This window comes from Stegastes partitus, unplaced genomic scaffold (genome assembly GCF_000690725.1).
Source record: "Stegastes partitus isolate 25-593 unplaced genomic scaffold, Stegastes_partitus-1.0.2 Scaffold85, whole genome shotgun sequence".
In the NCBI taxonomy this organism is placed as follows: Eukaryota; Metazoa; Chordata; class Actinopteri; family Pomacentridae; genus Stegastes; species Stegastes partitus.
Window position 1 is genome coordinate 604,758 of NW_007577816.1, and position 22,227 is coordinate 626,984.

The 22,227-nt window shown below is 38.4% G+C and overlaps 1 protein-coding gene across 1 annotated transcript in view; it reads left to right on the plus strand.

The window, feature by feature from the left end:
• LOC103353833 (CUB and sushi domain-containing protein 3) overlaps window positions 1-22,227 on the plus strand; it is a 218,033-nt gene that overhangs the window by 64,267 nt on the left and 131,539 nt on the right. Inside the window, exons 6-19 of the mRNA XM_008276992.1 lie at window positions 485-597; window positions 1,840-1,917; window positions 3,406-3,493; window positions 4,151-4,275; window positions 5,378-5,499; window positions 8,054-8,157; window positions 8,521-8,633; window positions 8,950-9,132; window positions 9,820-10,146; window positions 10,991-11,185; window positions 11,584-11,722; window positions 12,586-12,773; window positions 17,109-17,297; window positions 19,418-19,534. Of these exons, the coding sequence (XP_008275214.1) occupies window positions 485-597; window positions 1,840-1,917; window positions 3,406-3,493; window positions 4,151-4,275; window positions 5,378-5,499; window positions 8,054-8,157; window positions 8,521-8,633; window positions 8,950-9,132; window positions 9,820-10,146; window positions 10,991-11,185; window positions 11,584-11,722; window positions 12,586-12,773; window positions 17,109-17,297; window positions 19,418-19,534 (2,081 nt within the window). The remainder of the gene's footprint in view (window positions 1-484; window positions 598-1,839; window positions 1,918-3,405; window positions 3,494-4,150; window positions 4,276-5,377; window positions 5,500-8,053; window positions 8,158-8,520; window positions 8,634-8,949; window positions 9,133-9,819; window positions 10,147-10,990; window positions 11,186-11,583; window positions 11,723-12,585; window positions 12,774-17,108; window positions 17,298-19,417; window positions 19,535-22,227) is intronic.

Here is a 22,227-nt window from a genome sequence, read left to right on the forward strand (position 1 = left end):
ACACACACACACACACACACACACACACACACACACACACACACACAGCAAGTAAACACATTGTTTCTTGGTACACTGAGCCAATTTGGGAACACAGGGCTCAACTGCACCATGCTCTTTTTCAGCCTGTCCCAAGCCTCTGTTTAATAGCTACAATGGCATTGTGCACTATTGACTGTGGTATGACAGGGCTCGGTGTAGGGATTTCAAGGCAATAGAAAAAAAACAAAAAACAAACAGAGCTGGTTAGCCAGACAAATGAGAAGGCCCCTGGCAGCTTTAAGTCTCTGCGATTATAGAGTGTCCATGATACTGCGGTGACGCACTGAGCAAAACCTCAGATCAAAAACCAGACACTGAGACAGATGTAGTCAGAGCGCTGGTATTGGTAGCACATGGGTGCCGTTGACCAAAAAGCTATGGAGATGAAATATATTTGAAACAGTTGACATGTGTTTTCTTTTATTTGACTCTTCACACTCAGGCTAACTGGAATGAATATTCCAGCACCCATCATCAGCAACAAAAACTGGCTACGGCTGCATTTTGTGACAGAGAGCAACCACCGCCACAAAGGCTTCAGGGCTCAATATCAAGGTAAGGCACGACTCCGTCATTTGCACATCGTTAATAGAGGGCCCACTACTTGAACAAAAAAGGGTCATCGTAGTAAAAACACACTGTAATTACAAAACATGTTTTTGATCTTTGTTAACTGAATATTAAACACTTTGATTAATACCCTCTGCAGAGGGCATGAAGGCTTTTTCTGCTTCAAACCATTGACTTCAAAGGACCTTGCTAATCAAATATTTGAGAGATAAATACTGTATATACTTACTTTCCTTAGAAAATCTCCGCTCTGTAAGCTCAATAATCCATTACCCTGACATTGTTCTCTGGCTTGACTTTAAAGTCGGTGCGTATGCTGTTTGCTGCATAAACCAGGTCTAAAAAAGCCTAGCTCCAAGCCAAGACATGAAATATGCAACTTCACCTTAAACAGCTCCATAAAATGTTTTAGTACATGCATGTGTGACCACTCACCATAAATTGAGACATAAAATCAAATGCATGAAAAATCCCATTTCTCATCTGTTGCTGTGTATTGCTGTGCACTGCTCAAGCTATTTTTACATGCATTTGCATATGTTGATGGCAGATATTTTTAAACAAAGACAAGTACTTAGGGGTTTTATTAGGCAGTATGCTTTTTAGCATATAACAATCCTTATCTGGCCACTAAATAGATTCACATCCTAATTGCGTGTGTAACAGCTTGAAATAACCAGTTGACCTACAGTGCAGTTCAGAGGAGAGGCAGCGTTCCAATGTTTTTAAATTCGTGTAGCCTTGTTTTTGCTTGATCCACCATTCATTGCTTTTGGCCGTGCTGTTGATGATGACAGCCACTTGCATCACCTGGCTTTTGTTTGCAATCTGGCCCCTGCTGTGTTTAATTAGACTTTCTTGAGATAAATAGCATTGCAGTCCTTGGGCTGCTCTTTGATTCTGCGTTGTATTTCCCCTACAAGCTAGAACCACTAAATCTGCTCTGACCAATCAATTTCCATCCATTGTTCAAAATCTCTGAGATATACAGACAAACATAAAAAAATCTAATTTGGGTTTTATAGAATTGCTAAGGCAGCCGTTAGGAATGGAGCAAAGCCATTGGGCTCATTTCTTCTGAAAAAGGATGCACAGCAGTAGCAATTACAGTTTGATGTTCTTCTTAGGACCAAGTATCCAGAGAAAGAAACACTTGTACTGTATCTTCTCACATCTAATACTGTAACTTCTTTTATCTAATGAACTCTTTCTATTGCTCTCGACCAGTGAAAAGCTCTGGAGAGCTTAAATCCAGAGGGGTAAAATTATTACCAGGAAAGGACAACACTAACAAACTGTCTTTGAGTAAGTCTTTTATTTTTCTTATGCAACTGTTTTCATTGTTTGGATTTTTGTTTATGTAGGGCTTGCGTTCTGGGTCTTTGTTTCTTTCTGTCTCTTTTTTTGCTGCATCATTTGGTGAAGGAATTAAGCTACAGTACTAGATTTTGCAGAAGTGCAGTCTCTTTTTCTTTCTGATGACCTATTTCCCCTGCTGTTGCGGACGCCTTGTCCTGACAGAAATGAACTTAGCTAGATCCATTCCAGTTATGTATTTTGCAGCAAAATGCTAAATTTGATCAGCTTCAGTCAGACTAAACTCCGTCTGTCTTGTTCTATACTGTTAAAGCTGTACGTTAGACTGACTTGAGTTCATGCACTGTGTGATCTACACACACAGCAGTAGTCAAGGTTGAGTGACCACTCACTTGTCGAATGATTTGTGTTCACTTCAGACTGAAGTGAATGCATTTTAATTGCTTGCTGAGCTCTGTCATTAACATAAATCTGGAACACAATTCCTTTTAACTCAACAGTGTGCTAAACACTTTGATGATAACAGGTTGTAATCTTTATTACCTCATGTGTCATGGATTCGGCACTGCGTGGAGACATGAATAATGCAGAGGGCTGTAATCTTTTCCATGAAACAATACTGTATAGCATTTAAAAGACTATGGGAAGATGCTTTGTATGCCTTGTGGCTTTACTGCATATAATTCAACCTCTAACTGCATTATAACCCACAACAATTAAGTTTGAAGCTGATGAACTTTCTAAAAGGAGAAAACAAATGCTGATAGGACTCTCACGTTAAAACAAAAGGGTCTCTGTGTTTGGGGAGATGTCTTATGGCAAATGCTGCAGTAACCCTTCACGATAGTTCTTTATATTTCATAAATTTAATTTGCAGTGCATGCAGTCTTTGATGTACAGATCATGCCATGAGAAGGATAAACTTGTTAAAAGTTGGAACAGCTAAAAACAAGCTATTTTCCTTCTTCTAAGCCACCTCTCTACATTCCTACCATAGAGAAGGATATTCTCAATATAAACCATATCTCCAGGGCTTTACCTAGTGTACATAAATTATCGTTGAATAGAGAGTCTGACTGAGTGATTATTATTGTCCCTACAATTGATAGTTGAAGGTTATTTAATCCTCTTAGTCCCTATTGGGCCCGGATAGGTTTTCTTCTGTTTTGTTTAGCTCAGGTAAGGGAGTTGCATTTACCCTCGGCACTCGCTCTGAAATCACAAAACACAAATGTGAATTCACAACAGTGCTGCCAAATAACTGGCAGTTGAAAGTCTCTGACATTTAGAGATGAGGTCCAGCTGTCGAATGTCTGTGATTCTTGGAACCAAATTGTGTTACCAAACATAACTATTGAACAGACGGTTATCTACTGTTCTGGTGCTTCTCACAGCAGTTGATGTCTTCTGAAAATACAGAGCTTTGACAATTGAAGTGTCTTTCTCACAGTCCTTGATCCTTCTCTTTCTGTTTAGTGAATGAAGGAGGAATCAAACAGGTGTCTAATTACTGCCCTGACCCAGGGGAGCCAGAGAACGGCAAACGGACAGGCTCTGACTTCAGGTGAGTTGGTGAAGGAGCTCGGATTTGTGTAGAGAACAGTTGAGACGTAGGGAAATGTGCTCTACTGCCAATTTAAGTATTATGACAAGTGTCCTATTACTGCATATGTATCAGTGTCACATTCTGTAGGTCAACAGGTGCATACGATCCAGTTTCAACCTGTTTATGGAGAACTGCAGCAGTTTTGAAACTTACTTATATTGCTCTCACGTATTAGATGTTTGATTTGTTTACCACAAAGTTTTTACGGTCTTCTTGAAGTATTAGTATGTTGTGGCCTATCTCTGTTTTTCTAAAGAAAACCCATCGAGCACACCTACCATGTTGTGTCTTTCAGGAAAACACAAACATCAGCTTTTAGGATATTTGCTTTGACTTGTAGCAGACTTTGATTGTTTTTTTTCTCTCTCTCTAATCTATTATACATAATAGAATACAGTGTAGTGGCGCAGCTTCAGAAACCCTTTGTAGCTCTAAAATTGAGCCCTTTGGGTGCTGCCACGGTTAAGTCCACTCAGAAGCCCTGACACCACTGCATTCAAACTTCTGTATCCACGAATGCCGTGTAATAAATAATGATTTTGATATAGCATCGGGAGCCATTTTTGAAGAATTGATTGCTTTTTCAGGCGTTAATGGTGTTTGTTATCTTCTCAGCATCGGAGCAACTGCTCAATTTACCTGCGATGAAGACCATGTGCTACAGGGTTCCAAAACGATTACCTGCCAGCGCGTAGCCGAAGTCTTCGCTGCTTGGAGCGACCACAGACCCGTCTGCAAGGGTGAGCGAGGCTTCTGAAGAGCTAATAAAACAGTTTGATTAAGGCAGTGCCTCTGGATATAGGCTCTATGCAGATAGAGGAAAGTTCATTTCTGTTAATTATGTATGAAAGCCTCTGCTGCAGCACTCTACTTTTCCATTCCAAAATGCTCGGCCTGTTTTTCTGTGTTTCATAATACCTGGAGCACCTTTTAGAATTTGATTAATGGAAATGCAGCTAATAGACCTTCCCTCTACTTGTGCAAACAATATATTACCTTTCAGTCATATTACAATTCAGGAGTTATTACTTTGCCTTCTGAGCACCTTTTCCATCAATATTTATTTGGATTTTAAATAGATTCTTAGGCTTTGTAGTGATGTTTTATCTGTGTCCACAGTTAAGCTATATATCTCTATCTATTTATATAGATGGATGGACAAAGTTAAAGATATAAATAATCATATATATTTTTAATCCGTCTTTTGGCTAAATATTTACAGGACTGTGCGAATATTTTAAGCATTAAATGTAAGGATGCTTTCAAAGATATTTCCAAGAGTACTCTTCATTTTAATAGTATTTTTTTCACTTTGCTTTCATTTTAATAGTATTTTTTTCACTTTGCTTTCATTTTAATAGTATTTTTTTCACTTTGCTTTCAATTCTATCACTTTATTTGGATACACACATAGTGAAGTAAACACAAAAATGCCTAGATCAAATCAATCTTTGCTTTGAACCCTTGTACCTTTAAAACAATTCTCCTGGTGCACTTCACACAGATTTTTTTAAGGTACTTGGCAGGTAGCTTGTTCTTGGCATCTTGGAGAACTTTATGAACTGGAAGATTTAAGCATCTCTTCATTTAATCCCAGACTGACTCCATGATGTTGAGATCAGGCCTCTGTGGACCATACCATCTGTTGCAGGACTCCTTTTTATTGATAGTTCTTTCTGACTCTGGTTGTATAGTCGAGGTTGTTGTCATGCTGCAGAATGTATTTGATCCGACACTTCCCTGATGACATTGTGCGATTAAGAATCTAAACACTTAAAGTGCCTTAAACGTTTGCACATCGTCTGTCCTCTGTGTTTTCATGCTTCTCTTATACTGTTGCAGTGAAAACGTGTGGGTCGAATCTACAGGGACCCTCAGGGACTTTTACATCCCCTAACTTCCCCATCCAATATGAGAGTAACTCCCAGTGTGTGTGGATCATCACTGCCAGCGATCCAAACAAGGTAGAAGAAAAGGTTTCTTCAGCATTTTCTTGGTAGTGTTCTTACTGTTGGACTGTGAAATGAAAACCCACCACTACTATTGACGTGAGGATCCAGGAATAACAGACCTTTTGATCTCGACTCGTTTTTCTCATTATCACTTGTCTGAATTGCACTATTAAATACAGGTACAATTCACAAAACACACAGTTGTAGTCATCTTGGCAGTGTACTATTACATTTTTGTGTGACCTATTCACATCTGCACTGCAACGTTAATAAGGAGGTATTTCCAAAATAAAAATGACAGTTCTTAAGATACAGATTAGAGGCCTAATGAAGCTCATGATTACTGTTACAGTTGGTGAAAGTAATAAAAGGAAAAGTCTTGTGTAGTGCCATTATTACCTGCAATCCCATTAAGGTGATAAATACTTGCCTAGCACTTTTAAAATTTACCTTTTTTAATAGTTTCTTTGCACTGCACATGGTATTTTTTAAAGATTAAACTGTAGCTGTTATTTTCTCGATTCATTTATTAAAGAAATCCCAGAGCAACTTTACATAAGATTGTAAGTAACATGCTGTATGTCTCACATGTGTTATTCACAAACAAGTCTCACAGTCCCTCATTAGTAATATAATAAAGACAAATTGGCTTTTTTTTCCCCTGTTCCCCCAGCAAGGAAACTCTAACCGTTTTACCTGAGCATTCCCTTCCTGGATACACATTAATGTATTGATTTATTTTCCGAGGGTTTCCCGAGGTGGGAAAAGGTTACATAGAAAATGCATATGTTTTGACTTAAGTTCATTGTTACTGTCCCTTATTAATGTACGCAGTTGCAGTGAATTGCATTTTAGCTCTCACTAAACTACCAGATTGACCTTGGCAGTTTCCAATTGAGCAATTTGCTCCAGTCATCTGGGGTAACAGAAATGGTGGGAAATAATGACTGAATGAGGCCAGCTTTTCCCCAAAGTGGAGAGGTCAAAGCTGTTTTCCTAATGGTCATTTGTCTCTCTATTGGTATTCTGTCCACTGAGTCATACACATTGGGGCTTACCAAAGCGCTATCCTGCTAATAAACGATAACTAACCAACTAACACTCATTCAGAAGTCACTGGGACTGGCAAATGCCATAGCTTTGTGCCGCTGTGCACTCTCCTAGGCAAACAAGCCACTGACTTGGCACTGAAACTTGATCCATTAGTGTTATTATGGTAATTATGCTTATGTGTGCGTTGTAATGAGGCTGTTATACATGGATATTGTGCAGGCATTGTTCTCCCCATGGCCACAAAAAAGGAGGCTAAGGATGAGCGAGCAGCCATCATATGTTTGTCATCAGCAGATGTGACACAAGTGTCACTACAACATCCTTCCTTTCATCACTAATCCGCGTAGACAAAGTGCAGGCTGAGATAATGTGGCGTTATTGTGGAATGTCTCTGCAGTGGACTCAGTTGTACATGATTATTATTGGTGTAAGCAGCTGTTGCCAGTTTGATCATTAAACATGTCATCATTTTTAATGTGATGTTTTTTATGTAGATTTGTTAAGGGCAAAAAAAAAAAAATACCAGTGACTGCCAAAGAAGATTTCTCAAGGGTAAATGTGGACAGGCAATTAATAATTTTGAACTCCTAAATTTGGCTTGCTATGATTGGATCCTAGAATTTGATTTGTGCTCTAAAGCAAAGTGATTTGATGCTGCTGTCAGTTCCTATATTGCTTTGAAGAATGTTTGTGGCGTCCTTTGTTTGTGTAGATGGAGAGGCGCTCCTTGTCAAAGCCCAATTCTGTAAACAGTCAAATATTTGATGTGAATTGAGCTTTGTTTGCTTTTCATTTTTTCATTATGTCATTGTTCATTTGAATTTTAGGGTTAGTTGCTGCATAATTCATAAAAGTACCAGAATATAGGCTATATTATACAGCTATCTAAATTATGAGATAGAAATATTTTGCAACATTACTTGAGCAAATGTGTCGCCGTCTGCTTGTACAAACGTGTATGGTTTTACGTACCATTTGTCTGTGGGTTTGCCTTTTACAGTTTAGAAACATTTTCTCAGAAGGCAAGTTATGGAATTGAGCAGCCGTGTTATAAATTTCATACAAATGAGATGGTGAGTTATTTGGCAATAAAGTTCAGAATAATTTGGAATAACTGCTCATTTGATTGAATTGGTTTGGCTTATTTAAATGAACATTGTGAATAAGATTGTCTCTCGGGGTAGCAGTATCTCAAGGTAGTACTGCCTGTTTGAACTGGTTTGGTACAATTGGGTGTTAACAGAATGACTGCCAGGGTCAGAAAAATCGTTTACCATCTTCAGTTAAATTCACTTTTATTGATATAGTGCATCATGTCAGGATAGTTTACATAGTATGGTCAAGGTTTTGCAGTATTATATAATATGTATACAAACTATCTGCACTGAACGTTTCCAGATATAAATGTTTTAAGAAGAATGTTTGCAAATACAGTTCATAGTTGTAAGGATTGACTTGACTTGTTAAATCTTAGCAAAGAACAGACTGTCACTTTCATTGTATTTGACAACAGGTTATTCAGATCAACTTTGAAGAGTTCGACCTAGAAATTGGGTATGATTCGCTGACCATCGGAGACGGAGGGGAAGTAGGCGACTCTAAAACAATAATCCAAGTGTAAGTGCTGCATACAATGCTTCAGTAGGTGTATTATACCATAATTTGTATTCAAATCTGATCTGATGTTTCAGAGCCTGTTTGTAGATTATTAGACTCTGTTATGAAGGAGTATTTGAAAAAATAAAAACAAAAAGCACAATTTATTGCTGCATCACTTTAAGTGCAGCTTGCTTTGTTGAAATCTATTTTTAATCAATTTTTAAAAAATGCTTATGCAATAGTTTTGAGTATGCGTCGACGTCTGTTGCCAAATCTACAAGACATTTTTTGATATATCTTATGATGAGATTGTGTTTGAAAAGGGCATTTAGATACCAAAGTGTTTTTATTTTTTTATTTATTTTTTTTGTGTATCTGCAGGCTGACTGGCAGCTTTGTCCCAGACCTGATTGTCAGCATGTCCCATCAGATGTGGCTTCATCTCCAGTCTGATGAGAGTGTGGGCTCAATTGGCTTCAAGATCAACTATAAAGGTAGACAGTGAGAGATTATATCAGCACAAAGTCTGTCTGTATTCATGTCATTCTGTGTCTGCCTTTCAGGACGACAACAACAAGTCTATTCTCCCGCCTGCCTTTCTGTCATTTTGTCTGTGTGCTTGTCTCTCACCTTCTTCTTTATCTCCTACAAAAGTTACTCAACCCAACTCTCAGACTCTCTAACTGGACCTTTACTGATAATGTTAAGGGAAGAAAATAACTCAAACAATTTGGCTTGACTTAATTCTCTGCTTTTCCTCCTTTTATCTCTCTCCTATTTCCATCCATCCTTCCTCCTCTCCTCCCACAGAAATTGACAAAGAGAGTTGTGGTGACCCTGGTACACCTCTGTATGGCTACCAAGAGGGCAGCGGTTTTTTAAATGGAGATGTTCTGCGCTTTGAATGCCAGTTTGGATTTGAGCTCATTGGGGAGAGGATGATAACCTGCCAGAACAACAATCAGTGGTCAGCTAATATCCCCATCTGCATATGTGAGTCCCATACATTATTTTTTTTCATTACAGCCAATAAAACAAAGTATTTATGGACTTGGAAAGTTCACAGTGACACTAGGCTATTGGAGGATTAATGACAGCATTATTTGAACATGCCAACAGAGAGCAATATTTATAACATAAAAGGGAAACTGATAGCATATGGTTGCTTTGCTGTTTAGGGTTGATTTGAAAAAGCAGAAAGTAGGGTGCACATTGTTATACTGTAGAAATACTCTGGAGAAAGGAGCCTGGATTATACTGTACACTGTCCTTCATCAAGACAACCTAAATTCTTTCTTTTCGTTTCAATATACGTAACCCATATCCATAGCAAGAATCTTGACGTCTTTTCTCCAAGCTAACTGTGTCCGTTGGGACAATGTGCAGTATTCCTGTGCACCTATATTGCCATATGTCTGTATTTTTGTACACCAGCTCCTCTGCACCATTCCACTTACAATATCTCCAGATACTCAACGCTCATGGGAGCAGCGCTGTCTCCTGATTGCTGAACTACTTATACAGTTCTGACATTGTTCTGTACAGATCGTTGTGCTTGATCCTGTTATGGCAGAATCTACAATGTAGACTGTTATGTGACCAGTGAGATGCTTTGTTGAACAAATTGTCTTTAAGTTTCTTTAATCATTACTAATATATTTTGCCCCCGCTATCACATAGTCCCCTGTTTCTCCAACTTCACTGCTCCTATGGGGACCGTGTTGTCTCCCGACTACCCAGAAGGCTATGGGAACAACCTCAACTGTGTGTGGCTGATTATCTCTGAGCCTGGCTCCAGGATCCATCTGGCCTTCAATGACTTTGACCTGGAGCCTCCCTACGACTTTCTAACTATCAAAGACGGGGATCAGTCTGGAGCCACAATGCTCGGACGCTTCTCAGGAGCCGAAGTTCCTTCCCACCTGACATCCAACAGCAACGTTCTGCAGCTAGAGTTTCAGGCTGATCACTCCATGTCTGGGCGAGGCTTCAACATTACTTATAGCAGTAAGTGACTGTTTGATCAAACAATGATATCATGCTAAAGCATCTGTAGTCAAATAAAGACATCCACCTTTGTTCCTTTCATGGTTGGGATTAGTGTGATGATTATCTCTTGGCAAATATTAAGACTGACTCTCTGAGCTCTAAATGTGCACAATTGTTGGAGACAATTAACCAAATATAAAAAGAAGTGCAAATTATATTTTATATTTTATTAGTAATAAAGAAGGAAATGAATTAAAACAGCATATCTAATTCATGTGAATGTTCTTTTTCTTAGTGAAAGCAAATTCTTATCCTTTTTGTTCTTTTTAAAGTGATTGTTTTATAATATTACCACATTTATTTATTGCCACTTTTGAAAACATTTAAAGACACTTTACAGTAAATTAAAAATCAAACATCAGAGGTTAAAATTATTGTGAATATAACATTACTAAATTACAGTTGAGTTATAATAGGCATGCAAATCTGAACAAATTTGTTTTGACACACATATTTTAGCGTTACGGCAAAAGGCAGCAAAGCTGCAGCCAAAGTAGAGCTAAGCGTGCCTTAGCAAACAAAAAGCACAATTTAGAACAGTGAAAATAGTGCTTCACTCTCAGGCCTTGTTGCCTATTACAATGCCATTGTAATTCTTTTTTCTCGGGAAAGCCTAACAAGCTCAAAAGACAGAGGCTATTGTCAACCTCAGGTGTACAGAGCAGACCTCTGTAGGGTTTTTTTTCTCTCTTACGGACAGCCACATCCATTTCCCTTATCTCCCTACTACTCAAAGACCCCATTTCTCATTCACACAAGAGCGTTTGTCACCAGATCTTGTTCTCTTTCTTCTCATTACAAGCTTTTGGACGTAATGAGTGCCCTGACCCTGGCATACCATTGAATGCTAGGCGCTTTGGGGACAGTTTCCAGCTGGGGAGCTCAATCTCTGTGGTTTGTGAGGAGGGCTTCATCAAGACACAAGGGGCTGACACCATCACATGCCATCTGGAGGAAGGCAAGGTGATGTGGAGCGGACTCATCCCCAAATGTGAAGGTACTGAAATGCAAAACAAAAATGATTGTGTGGATGTTGGACAGATAAGTCATCTGTTGAGTTTGGATGAGAAAGAAAGAACAGAGGGAATTTGGATAAAAAAGTGAGTGGGTTATGTGGAACTCGCAGCTCAGTCCACCCAAACCAGGCTACTTTTATTTTCAGGTATTTGTGTAACTCCAGTTCTTTGGTGACTCATCCTATATGAACATTTTTTTCTGTATTTTTCATGTGGGTACAAACAGAATATGGAGTGGTATCATCTTTACAGCAACAACTTTTATTCTGTATCTTTGTTCTTCCTCTCCTCTCCTCTTTTTGTCCCCTCTTTTCTCTCCTCTCCCCACATCTTTATCTTCCCCATTCCTCATAAAATTTCTACCACTCTGCTCCTCCAGCTCCTTGTGGGGGGCACTACTCAGGGCCGTCTGGTGTCATCCTCTCCCCCGGGTGGCCTGGCTACTACAAAGACTCCCTGAGTTGTGAGTGGGTCATTGAGGCCGAGCCGGGACGCTCCATCAAGATTAGCTTTGACAGGTCTGTATGACAGCACTGCAACAACTCAGCCGTGGAAACAAAGACACACACTCTCACAAAGACGGACGAAAACTGAAATAGCCCACAATCACTCTTGTAGTATATCCACATATTGCTACTGTGTGTGAGTCCCAGTATACTTAAACACACCCAGACACCAAACTTTCAAAAATATATGTATATGCGCACACATACACTTAATGCACATACTACCTTGAGTAAATATTTATTTTGCCTACTGGCTTCACTTACTTTCTCAGAGTACCTCAATATAAATGAAAGGAAGCCTCACTTTAAGATCACTGGTAACATTAAAAGCCATAAAATATTCAGATTTTGTGAATACCGCTTTTTCAGCCATCCTTTCCATCACTCCTTTGAAAACAAAGAGCTATTTTTCCTATGATTTCTTTGTAAAGTGAAGCCAACTTCCTTCCTTTATTTAAAAGGACTTCAGGGAGTCTTATGTCTACTTTCTGCAATTTATGGCTGCATTATACTTGAGGTAATATGTGTCTCTTTTTGTATTATGAGAATAAAGAAAGTCCTGATTTCAGTCAGAAGATGCCCGAAGGTATTTTCTCAATAACATTCATACTTCTATCGAAGCTGTATGTTGTAATATCCGTTGTGTAATGATGTACAGACCGGAGGCTGGCCACAGATCCATACCATGTCACATTTCCGAGAAACGTATTGATCTTATACTACAGCCATAACTGGAATGTTTGCTGAGCAGGATATTTCTTCTCATCTGTCTTCACAAAATTAGAATGTTTTCTCTATCAAACCAGAAGTATTGTTCTGAATACACATTATTGTTGATCCTGCAACTCTGTCTCTCTTCTCTTTTCACTTTAAAGGTTTCAAACTGAGCTCAGTTATGACTTTCTGGAAGTACATGATGGTCCAAATCTGCTTTCGCCTCTAGTTGGCTCATTTAATGGAACCCAGGTCCCTCAGTTCCTGTTTAGTAGCAGTAACTTCCTGTATCTGCTGTTTACCACTGACAACAGTCGATCAAATAGTGGTTTCAAGATCTTCTACGAAGGTGAGAGTGCTGCCTTGAAACAATGCAGAACATGAATTTAGATGACTTTTGTTTTCTGTTTATCAGATACATAAACATTTAAAAACATTATTTAATAAAAATTTAACTAAACTTGATTTTTAAATTACAGTTTTTCACAGATATTTCTAATAACACAGACAAAAACAAGCTCAAGTATGCTGTGGTTGGAGGATCTGTTAAATTCAGCTGATCAGCTTTTCTTGTAGCACTTTCATGGCATTTCTCTGTGTCAAGACCAAACTGTGTTGAGGATGTGTTTTAGATGGATTACATAACAACAGCACGAGTATTATCATAACAACTCGTCTTAATGGGCTTTGGTTCTCATGCTGAAACTAAATTTATTCAGTTTAGATGTGGGAATGAAAATTTAAGAGTGAGACTGCATTATATCAAACACCGCTTATTTTGGGAAGGGAGGCAAACCAAGGTCAACGCTGCTGCTGTGAATCTTATGTTTTCTGGTGACTGGTGGAAATTCTTCACAATTCAGAAATGTTTAAGGCAAACTAGTCGTTGTGGTTAAAAGAAAAAACTTTTAGCAAGGACTGTGTAAGAGCCTAAGGAATGGCTCTTGAATGAAATAAAAGTTAACCGTAAGCTGTACATATTACTCAAGGTAGCTTATTGAAAATAGTTGTATGATTTGTGAAATTGCGGTTTATAGTTGTGTTTATGCTAGTTGCGTAAGTGAATTGCATGAGTTTTGTCTGCAGTGTCCCTTTAATCTCTTTATTCATCATTATGATGGTTGTTGACTGTACAGAAGTAACACGATAGAAGTTTACTCTGCTGTATTCAAACTATTTATCTAGTTAATAGTCCTTTGTTTAAGATGTTTCCACTTTGTAAGGCTGATAACTTCATTTAGCCTGATATATAGTGCATATTATGCAATCATTCATGCAAAGGCTATTAATGTTGAAATGTGTGGGGTTAATCAGAGCCCTGCATTGGAGCTCACAGTGTTTGTATGTCACATGTTTGTCAGTGGTATTATGTTCATCCAAACATGTTTTGCTGTGAGAGAAGCAATTTTATTATTCCCTCTGTGGGTGTTTTAATCTCAGAAGCTAACACTACTATGCACAATATCTGTGTGAAAAAACAACCATCTGCAATCATGTTAATGTCGCCTTTCTACTGAGTAAACAAGTTAAAAAATCATTTGGTGACTCAAAGCTCTCGGATAAGAGCTCTGTAGCAGTCAATGCATGTTCTCCAACTGGCTTGTGCTAGAAGCTCTAAATATGAACAAATGATGAAAGTAAATAAGAGAAAGTTCAGTAGAGATGTTGGATTTGTGTCAACAAAGGACTTGATCAGACACGCATGTCTGGAGCTGTGATTCCAGATGCCAATATGTCTACGGGGAGAGAGACCTGTTTACTGTAAGGCTTTCCAACTGTTTTCTTGCATTTTATTGCCTTTTGTCAAATGCAACAGTATCCCAAAGTTTAAGGATTTCTAAAGCTTGTAAAGAAAGGCTGACTTCAAGAGCACAGACTCAAAAGGACAGGTATTAGCCCTTAAAGGTACATAATTTGAGGGGAGCTTTTTATCGTAAGCTCCCCCCTCCCCCATCTTCATTATTATGCATGGAGGGGTAGCCTTTGAAAAAGCTAATAGAAAAATATTCTGGACATAGTATGATGTATTTTCACAATTGCTTGCACTAGCACCATTGCCCTTGTCATTTCAATTTGATTCATAAGACGGAGTTTGTTATTATGTCTGTATTATTGACTGAAAGCAGGCCACAAGTGCCTTTGTTTTATTATGTTTCACTCTCAAGTGCATTTCTCTTTTGTTGATGAGGCTATTGAAAAGCAATAACAGTAAGATCATATTAGCTTCTTCCATTGCCATTTAGGACATATCTTATTGCTGAAATACTTTGGGGAAACCTAACCTACTTCATTTGTAAAATTGGTTGGACAAGATAAGGGTAAATTATGCTGTGAATAAACTAAAGCGCAAAACACTATAATTCCCTTTGTATGTAAGAACCTATTCGATTGCAAAAAATAAATAATAATAAAACAAAACAGCTACAGAATATATGTAACCACACCTTTAATGCACAGTACAGAACAACATATTGTACAGGCCTTCATTGATGGATCAATTCCTGGGTAGTAGGAGAGTATCCGCAGCGATCAATGAATGCTCTACTTCTTGAACATGTGGAATCAAAACTCCACATTTCTTTCCTTACTAAAAATATCAAGTTTCACTGGAGTAAAGCAAGACAGGATTTTTACAGAGGCTTAGAAGTACAAAAGGAAGCTCCATGTTATCACACAGGAATAATCAGTTATCCTGGATTGTTATATGGGTTATTATTGTCAGTGACAATACACCCACTTGTATGACTGTGTTATACTGTGTCATTTTGTCAAAAATGTCATTACATGTAGGTAAAAGTACACATTTATAGGAATAGAAGTCATTATAGTCATGTTGTATTTTTTATTTTATGGTTTTCAGGTCATATAATATTTGTTTCACTTCCTCAATGTGTATGTGTCTGGTGCTGTTTGACTCTTTAGTGGGTACAATTCCACATGTGTATGCTGTACTTTTACATCCACTTAATGTTGAGCTCAGAGCCACTGATATTGGACATAATGAACATAATAAACAGGATATGTTTAAGTCCTTCAACTGAATCAGTCACTTGAAGCAACAATAACTGAAATGGAACCAGGTTGTAAAAGAAGGACAAAATGTGATAGCTGAGTGTACTTACAGCTTTGTTAATACATGTTATCAGTTAGGTTCATAACATATGTGTGGCTGCTATTCAAGTAGCACAAGACATCTCTGGTATCTGTGACTGATCAAGCATACTTTTATCTAACTGACCTTTTTCAGTGATGTCCTAGTGTATATAGATGCTCTGGATATATTGGCTGATACATAGAACAATAAACAGACAATCTGACCACAGACATTTTCCTGGGAGCTCCATAAAATGAGTGCTTAAGTGTTTAATGAAATGGCAAAAGTAAGAGCTAAAAATATAGGTTCTGAAAATGCTTCTTTAGAAAAACCCGCCCAACGATGACCTGACAAATACAACACAACTGTTTCCAGTCGGTGCCTATAATCAGCATATTTTTAGTGCATCAAAAGCAACCCTATTTGGAAGATATCCAAGCGACAGTCCTGGAAATCACAGGGAAAAACGGGGGCATCTTTTTGCGGCTTGCATCACTGAGAATTAGGAGAGAACAAGCACTATGACACCAGCTCAATGTGGGAGCAAAACTAGCAGACAAAAAATATTTTATGACAAGCACAAGTGGCAGTCCAGCACTTGTATAGAACAGGGAGAAGTATATTTGTACAGTTCCACTAAGGTTGTACCCTCAATCCTCTCTCCCCATGAAACTACTGCCCTGCACTCCACCACAGCACTTATCTAACATCTACGTTTGACCTTCTCTCAGTGGGTCACTTGCTGATTTATCAAAAAAAGGGGTAGCATGAAGATGAAACCCTGTCTTCTCAAAAACCAAAGGAACCGACAACTCTATCAAGGTTATTCAGAAAGAAGCTGTCAGGCACTGCAGCAGTCACTGTAATAGTACATTTATCTACAAAGTCTCTACTGTGTTGTGCCATAATGTGACGCAGCCTTTGTCGTTGTTTGAAATGTCTTTTGTTTGTCGTGCGGTATATTTTTTCAGTTCTGCCTAAGTCAGGAATCTTTTCTGAAGTTAAAAGTCAAAATAAAAGTCAAAGTAAGACTCATACTCTGGAAAATTTGCTTTCTATATTATGTATGCGACCTGAGACCTACCTTTTGTTGTGATGATTGTAACAACATCAAAGATTCCACCATCACATATTTTTTTAAAAATTTACTTGAATGCGACCTAAAAATTTCAGGGTTTGCAAAAATAGAATTGCTGTTTCATGTTTCATGAAAGCTGTATGACTTCAATATACCTCTGCAGCACAAAGGTCATATTATTTGCATAAGCAGACCTCCTCTTTTGTATAAATAGTTCAACAGTATCTAATAACTGTGTGTCAGAATGGAAATACAGCTACTTTCTCAGTAAAGCTGTACTTAATGCAAACTGCACATGTTCACGCAACGCAGTCAAAACGTGCGACTTACCAACTGTAGTCATATTTAACATTACCAGACAGCCAGTTCATAGGTTCACACGAACTCGACACAACTTCAAGCAAATCAAGGATGATTTAAAAATCAAATGTAACGGTACAGAATTTAGTTGTTCTTGTAAATACAACCAATTTAAGCATAGACCATAAACCTTTTGGTTTTGTTTCTTCTAGTGGTCACATTGGACACATACTCCTGTATGGATCCTGGCATCCCAGTGAATGGTTTACGGTTAGGCCATGACCTGTCCATTGGCGCCACGGTTTCCTTCCAGTGTGACCCAGGATACAGGCTGAGCCACGAGGAACCACTAGTTTGTGAGAAGAACCACTTTTGGAGCCACGCACTGCCCACTTGTGATGGTATGTACACAGAACCCAATGCAGGCTTTAATCTCAGCGGTGAAGAACGCAACACTGCAATTTTGTTTGTTATATTCTTAAAAAGGCTATGATGCTTGATGTCAGTTTTGTATTTTGGCATAACTGCAAAGAGTTATTGAAAGGATGTGTGAAACATGGTTTGGTCATCAGTTAAAACACTGCTTGAATTTGATACAAGGCGGAAACCGGTGCTATTTTTGAGAAAATACAGATAGAACACATTATGTATCGATGGTCAGTCTTTTAGTCACAAATACTTCTAGGATGCTGCTCTTCTAACTGGCAAAAGGTTTCTGAATTAAATAAAAACTTTAAATAGATTTCTCTAGCCTAGAAAACATTGCATGGTCTTGTTGGCAAGAGGTAATCGCACAAGTATAATTGACTGTATGTGTAGCCTACAGCCGGTTTGACTGACCAGACACTCGTGAAAGTGCTTTTTATTGAGTAAATACACCCATTGCTTGCGTGAATAACTTACTTGAATGCTATGAATCTTGTAGTACTGAAGACAGATTAGGCTCCACTTCAAAGCACGAAGTTCTGCATGTTTCTTATAGTTTATCTCACATAACCTCTCAGTCCCTGAGTTGAGTTTGTACTGTTTAGAAGCACATTAAAGGACAATCGTGGCAATTACTGTCGCAGTGCACAAACCGTAAACAATGTCCTTTTGTCACGGATCACTCAGCTGAAACAAAGATACAAATAAAATACATGCAAGGGTTGGCAGAAAGCAGCATGCCGTGCATATGATCCAGCGCTACATTATACAGCTTCATCCCAGTGGTGGGTCTAAAAATGCATTTTATTTCTTGAAGTACTTTCTTGCCTAGGTGTGTGCCAGATTGGTGCCAAATGCTTTGGCCCTCTGCCTATTGAGCCTCTAAAGTAGATCATTCGCCAAGCATACTCATCCACTTTTAATGACTTTATGTAATTTTGGCTCATTAATAATATATTTGATATAATTTTGTTGGTGGGTGAGGATTCAGGCCTTGATGTGTTGTGCTTGCTGGAGGGGCCCAAGGGTGGAAGGAGAGAGGATAAGAGTGGGGTGGGTGTGTGCAGCTGTGGAGCCCAAGGCATCCCAGTGATCCTCTAAAACATCATCTGACATCCATTACTTTGAAAATATGTACATGCACAACTGCTCCACTTCTAATATTTGCCAACAATAGCTATTTTGAGGAAGGCACCCATGCATTTGGCTGTACTGCCACCCTTAGGTTATTCAGACCAAAGAACACATCCAGGAAAGAGAAAAAAAAAAATACAAATCTTTTCTAGTTTCAATGAATGTTCTATTTACAAAGCACTACCCTTTATCTGAAATGACCTTTTAGTTGAAACCCAGTGACACCCTTAGAAAACGTTTACTGGTTTGAACAGTATCCAGTTACACCAGATAACCTTCAGGCGGATCTAGCGTTAACCTCCCAGTCCCCAGCAGCCAGTGACGATAGAGATTTATCTCATTTACTTCCTTTGATTAGATAAGAAGCTTTCTGGCAGCAAATTATGTCAACAGTCAACAATTCATGAGTCATAATACTGAGGTGACATGAGTGTTGTGCTTCCTATCAACTCATCTTTAAGTACTCTACACAGGGGGCAGCCGCAGGTTCATATATATAACCTGATTGCAAAGTAGTCACTTGGTAATTGTTTGCATTTTCGTGAAATTTACAGTTACTTCGAGGTCACAGTGAAAATAAATCCAGATCCTCTAATCCGCTGAGTATGCTTGTCACTTCTTGTCTATTGTAAGTAAATTTAATGGATCATCGTGTTTTCTGACAATGTCTTTCAGTTTAAAATACCAGGAGAGAGGAAAATATGGATAGATAGCTGAATTAATGAATAATTTATTGTCCTGTTAGGCAGTAGGGCTGGTTTGGAGAGAGGAAGAGGAAAAAACATTGTGTTGGCAGAATTACAGGTACTCATAAAAATAGCAGGACAGGATGTAATATGACTCAAATGCATTATTCATCCAAATCGCTGCTCTGTCTTCAGGTGAAGGATTTATTGGTTCATTTACAAATTTCATCTCTTTCAGCAACAGTTATCACTCATTATCTTCTCTTCCCATTCAGCATCATGTGGGGGGGATATCAGGGGACCTGGAGGGATCATCTTGTCACCTGGGTACCCCGAGTTGTATCCTAACTCTCTGAACTGTACGTGGACTGTAGAAGTCAGCCATGGAAAAGGTAGGAAAACCCAGCTGATTTAAAATAATATATTCTTTTACTGTCTATGTATACAAACAGTGAGTAGCACAATACATGTTTTCATTCTTTTGATCTTAAGTCACATTTAGTTAGGAACTCTTAAACGACAGATATGTAAATGTAGGAGTCATATCTATTTTTGTGCATATTACATCTTGGTAACAGTTTATTATTATAGTCTTTACCACAGCGACACATTCAATATTCTTAGTCATAGTCAAATGATGTGACCATAAATTGAAAGGACAGAACAGCACAGGGATTTATTAATAGAGAGCAAGAAGTGCGGAAGCGTATATTTTACTTGAGCAACAATATTTAAAGGTGTGTTTTTCCCCCCATCACTGCCAACTAGCCAGAAAAAGTGTAAGAATAATATTACATTCTGAAGTGTTCACTTGTTAAGAAATTACCCGTGATTACTTTTTAAAAAGTGTTTTCCAGTATCAAAGAATTCAGTTTGTTTTGGACCGCTTCTTTATCAGTAGTTTTTCCACTTAATATGCTAATTTGAGCAAATGATGTACAGTAGGGTGCTTTTTACGCTCCTCAGTCAAATGGAATTTTGCACTTTTAGGAGACTATCACATTTTCTCTATGTATTACTCAGTTCATTTAATGAATAGCTTTGACATTTCAGCGCTCCACTTGCTAAGAGATTCTTGGTATCTGTTGTCTTCACCAATTATTCTTTATTTTATTAGTTTAATTGTGTTATCTCAGGGCTCGCTGTCAGTTATGTGATCACTAACCAGTTCTCCAAGACGTTCTTACTCATTATTTGAATATCACACGGAGCTTATCTCAGCACCGTGGCTACATTATCCTCATATCATAGTGTTTCTTCTTATCCTTTTACAAATGGCCCATTGAAATCCCAAATTGTATCCTTCGTAGATTACCTGGAGATTCTGTTTTACCCACCTTTGATTTCTGAAAGGTTTTAATTAGGGTTACATATTTTGTCACATAATATTATTATAATTACTGTCCACATACTTATGCCGACTGAGCTCGTGATGGCAGGTTAATTGTTATGTGTGTGTGTGAGACTGTGTGTGTAGCTTCTATAAGGCGACAGCATATAATAAATAATGGAGTACCCACTAACATCACACAAGTCCTCCTTACATAACTCCCACTAGCAACAACACTGTGGCATTCTTTCTTTTTTCTCTTCATTATTACAAAAATAGCAATTTTTTCAGTAATATCTTTTCTTATTTCTTGGGTCCTTTACCATTCAACAGTGACTGGAGGCAGAGTCCTTAATTGCATCCACAATTGTTAAGTAATAGCAACAACTCAAAATGAGGAAAACTTGCAGTTACACTTGACACAGGGCCTAATATGGTATAGGAGTTTTTAAAAATGTATTTATTTTTTTAATTGCCAGGTGAATTTAGTGAGAGGCAGTTAGAAGCAAACATTGTACATGTTCACACACACATAAAGAACTGTGCAAAAATTGTAAATGGAAGAACTTTTACAGTCACCTCATAAAATGTCAGAGCTTAATAGGCATTACATTTTTTAATCATTTGATGAATTCAGTTGATTGTACATGACTTTAAGGATGGAAGGACCAACAATTTGCTCTGCAAAAATAAGGCGGCGAAGTCCAAGAATCACCATTTATATAGTGGAAGTTGAATTTTGTGAACAAATATGTCTGTATAAGTCAATAAAATAACTGTCTTTTGGTTTTCATCACGTCGAGACCCTTAGGGTTTCTTCTAAAGTTGTGTTGTGGGCTTTTTTAGAGTTGAACAAAAGACAAAACGGTTTTTTATATTTACATACGAGGCAAACCTAAAGATATGATTAGGAAAGTTAAGTAAATGTGGAAATGAGACTAAAATGTGATGTGTAAAGTTAAGCATATAAATAATGCGATTGAATAGTATATGTAAACAGAACCACATTTATGAATATACTGGACAAACCTGTGGAAAATACCCAACCTAATGAAATCTACTGAAGGCTGAGACCTGCTGGCAGGCCGGGATACAGCATGCCTGACACGCATGTGCTCTCCCTCACGCTGCGAGTTCAGATAAGGACACCATGGCCTGGAAATGACCCAGTGAGGATGGTGTCCGGAAAATCATAAGAGGCCTACCATGGGGGGGGGGGCAAGCAGGAATCCAGCGTCGCTGCAGAGTCTTAGATTACGCTGTGTTAAGCAGGAAATAATGCTGACTACGGACTCTCTGATGGGTATCAAAGAAATCAGGTTGGGGCTTTCCACGGTAGGAGGGAGTTGGACGATGATCGCAACTATATAAGGACAAGTAATGCATTGTTAGCCAGCCAAGTCTCGAGATTTTGCTCATGTTTGTTCGTGTAGCCTCTGTTTCGAATAAACATTATTCACATCAGACTCTGATGACTGGAGAATTTTTTCCTTCTCGTAGAACTTTTTGGGGACCTGAAGTACCGAGCTAAGGATCGTTATTTCGGTTATATGTTTTGACAACGCTGCCTGATCATTGCTGGCCCATACCAGGCAAGCCGAGTCACGACAGTTGCTTGTCCAGTGCCTGTGCATGAGCTAAGCAGCCAACATAAACTCTAATATAGCTACTGTACCACAGTATTCTACACAATGTGTTCTTATTTACTTTTGATCATTTTCATTATCGTAGCAAGAAGGTCGCCGATTCGCGTCC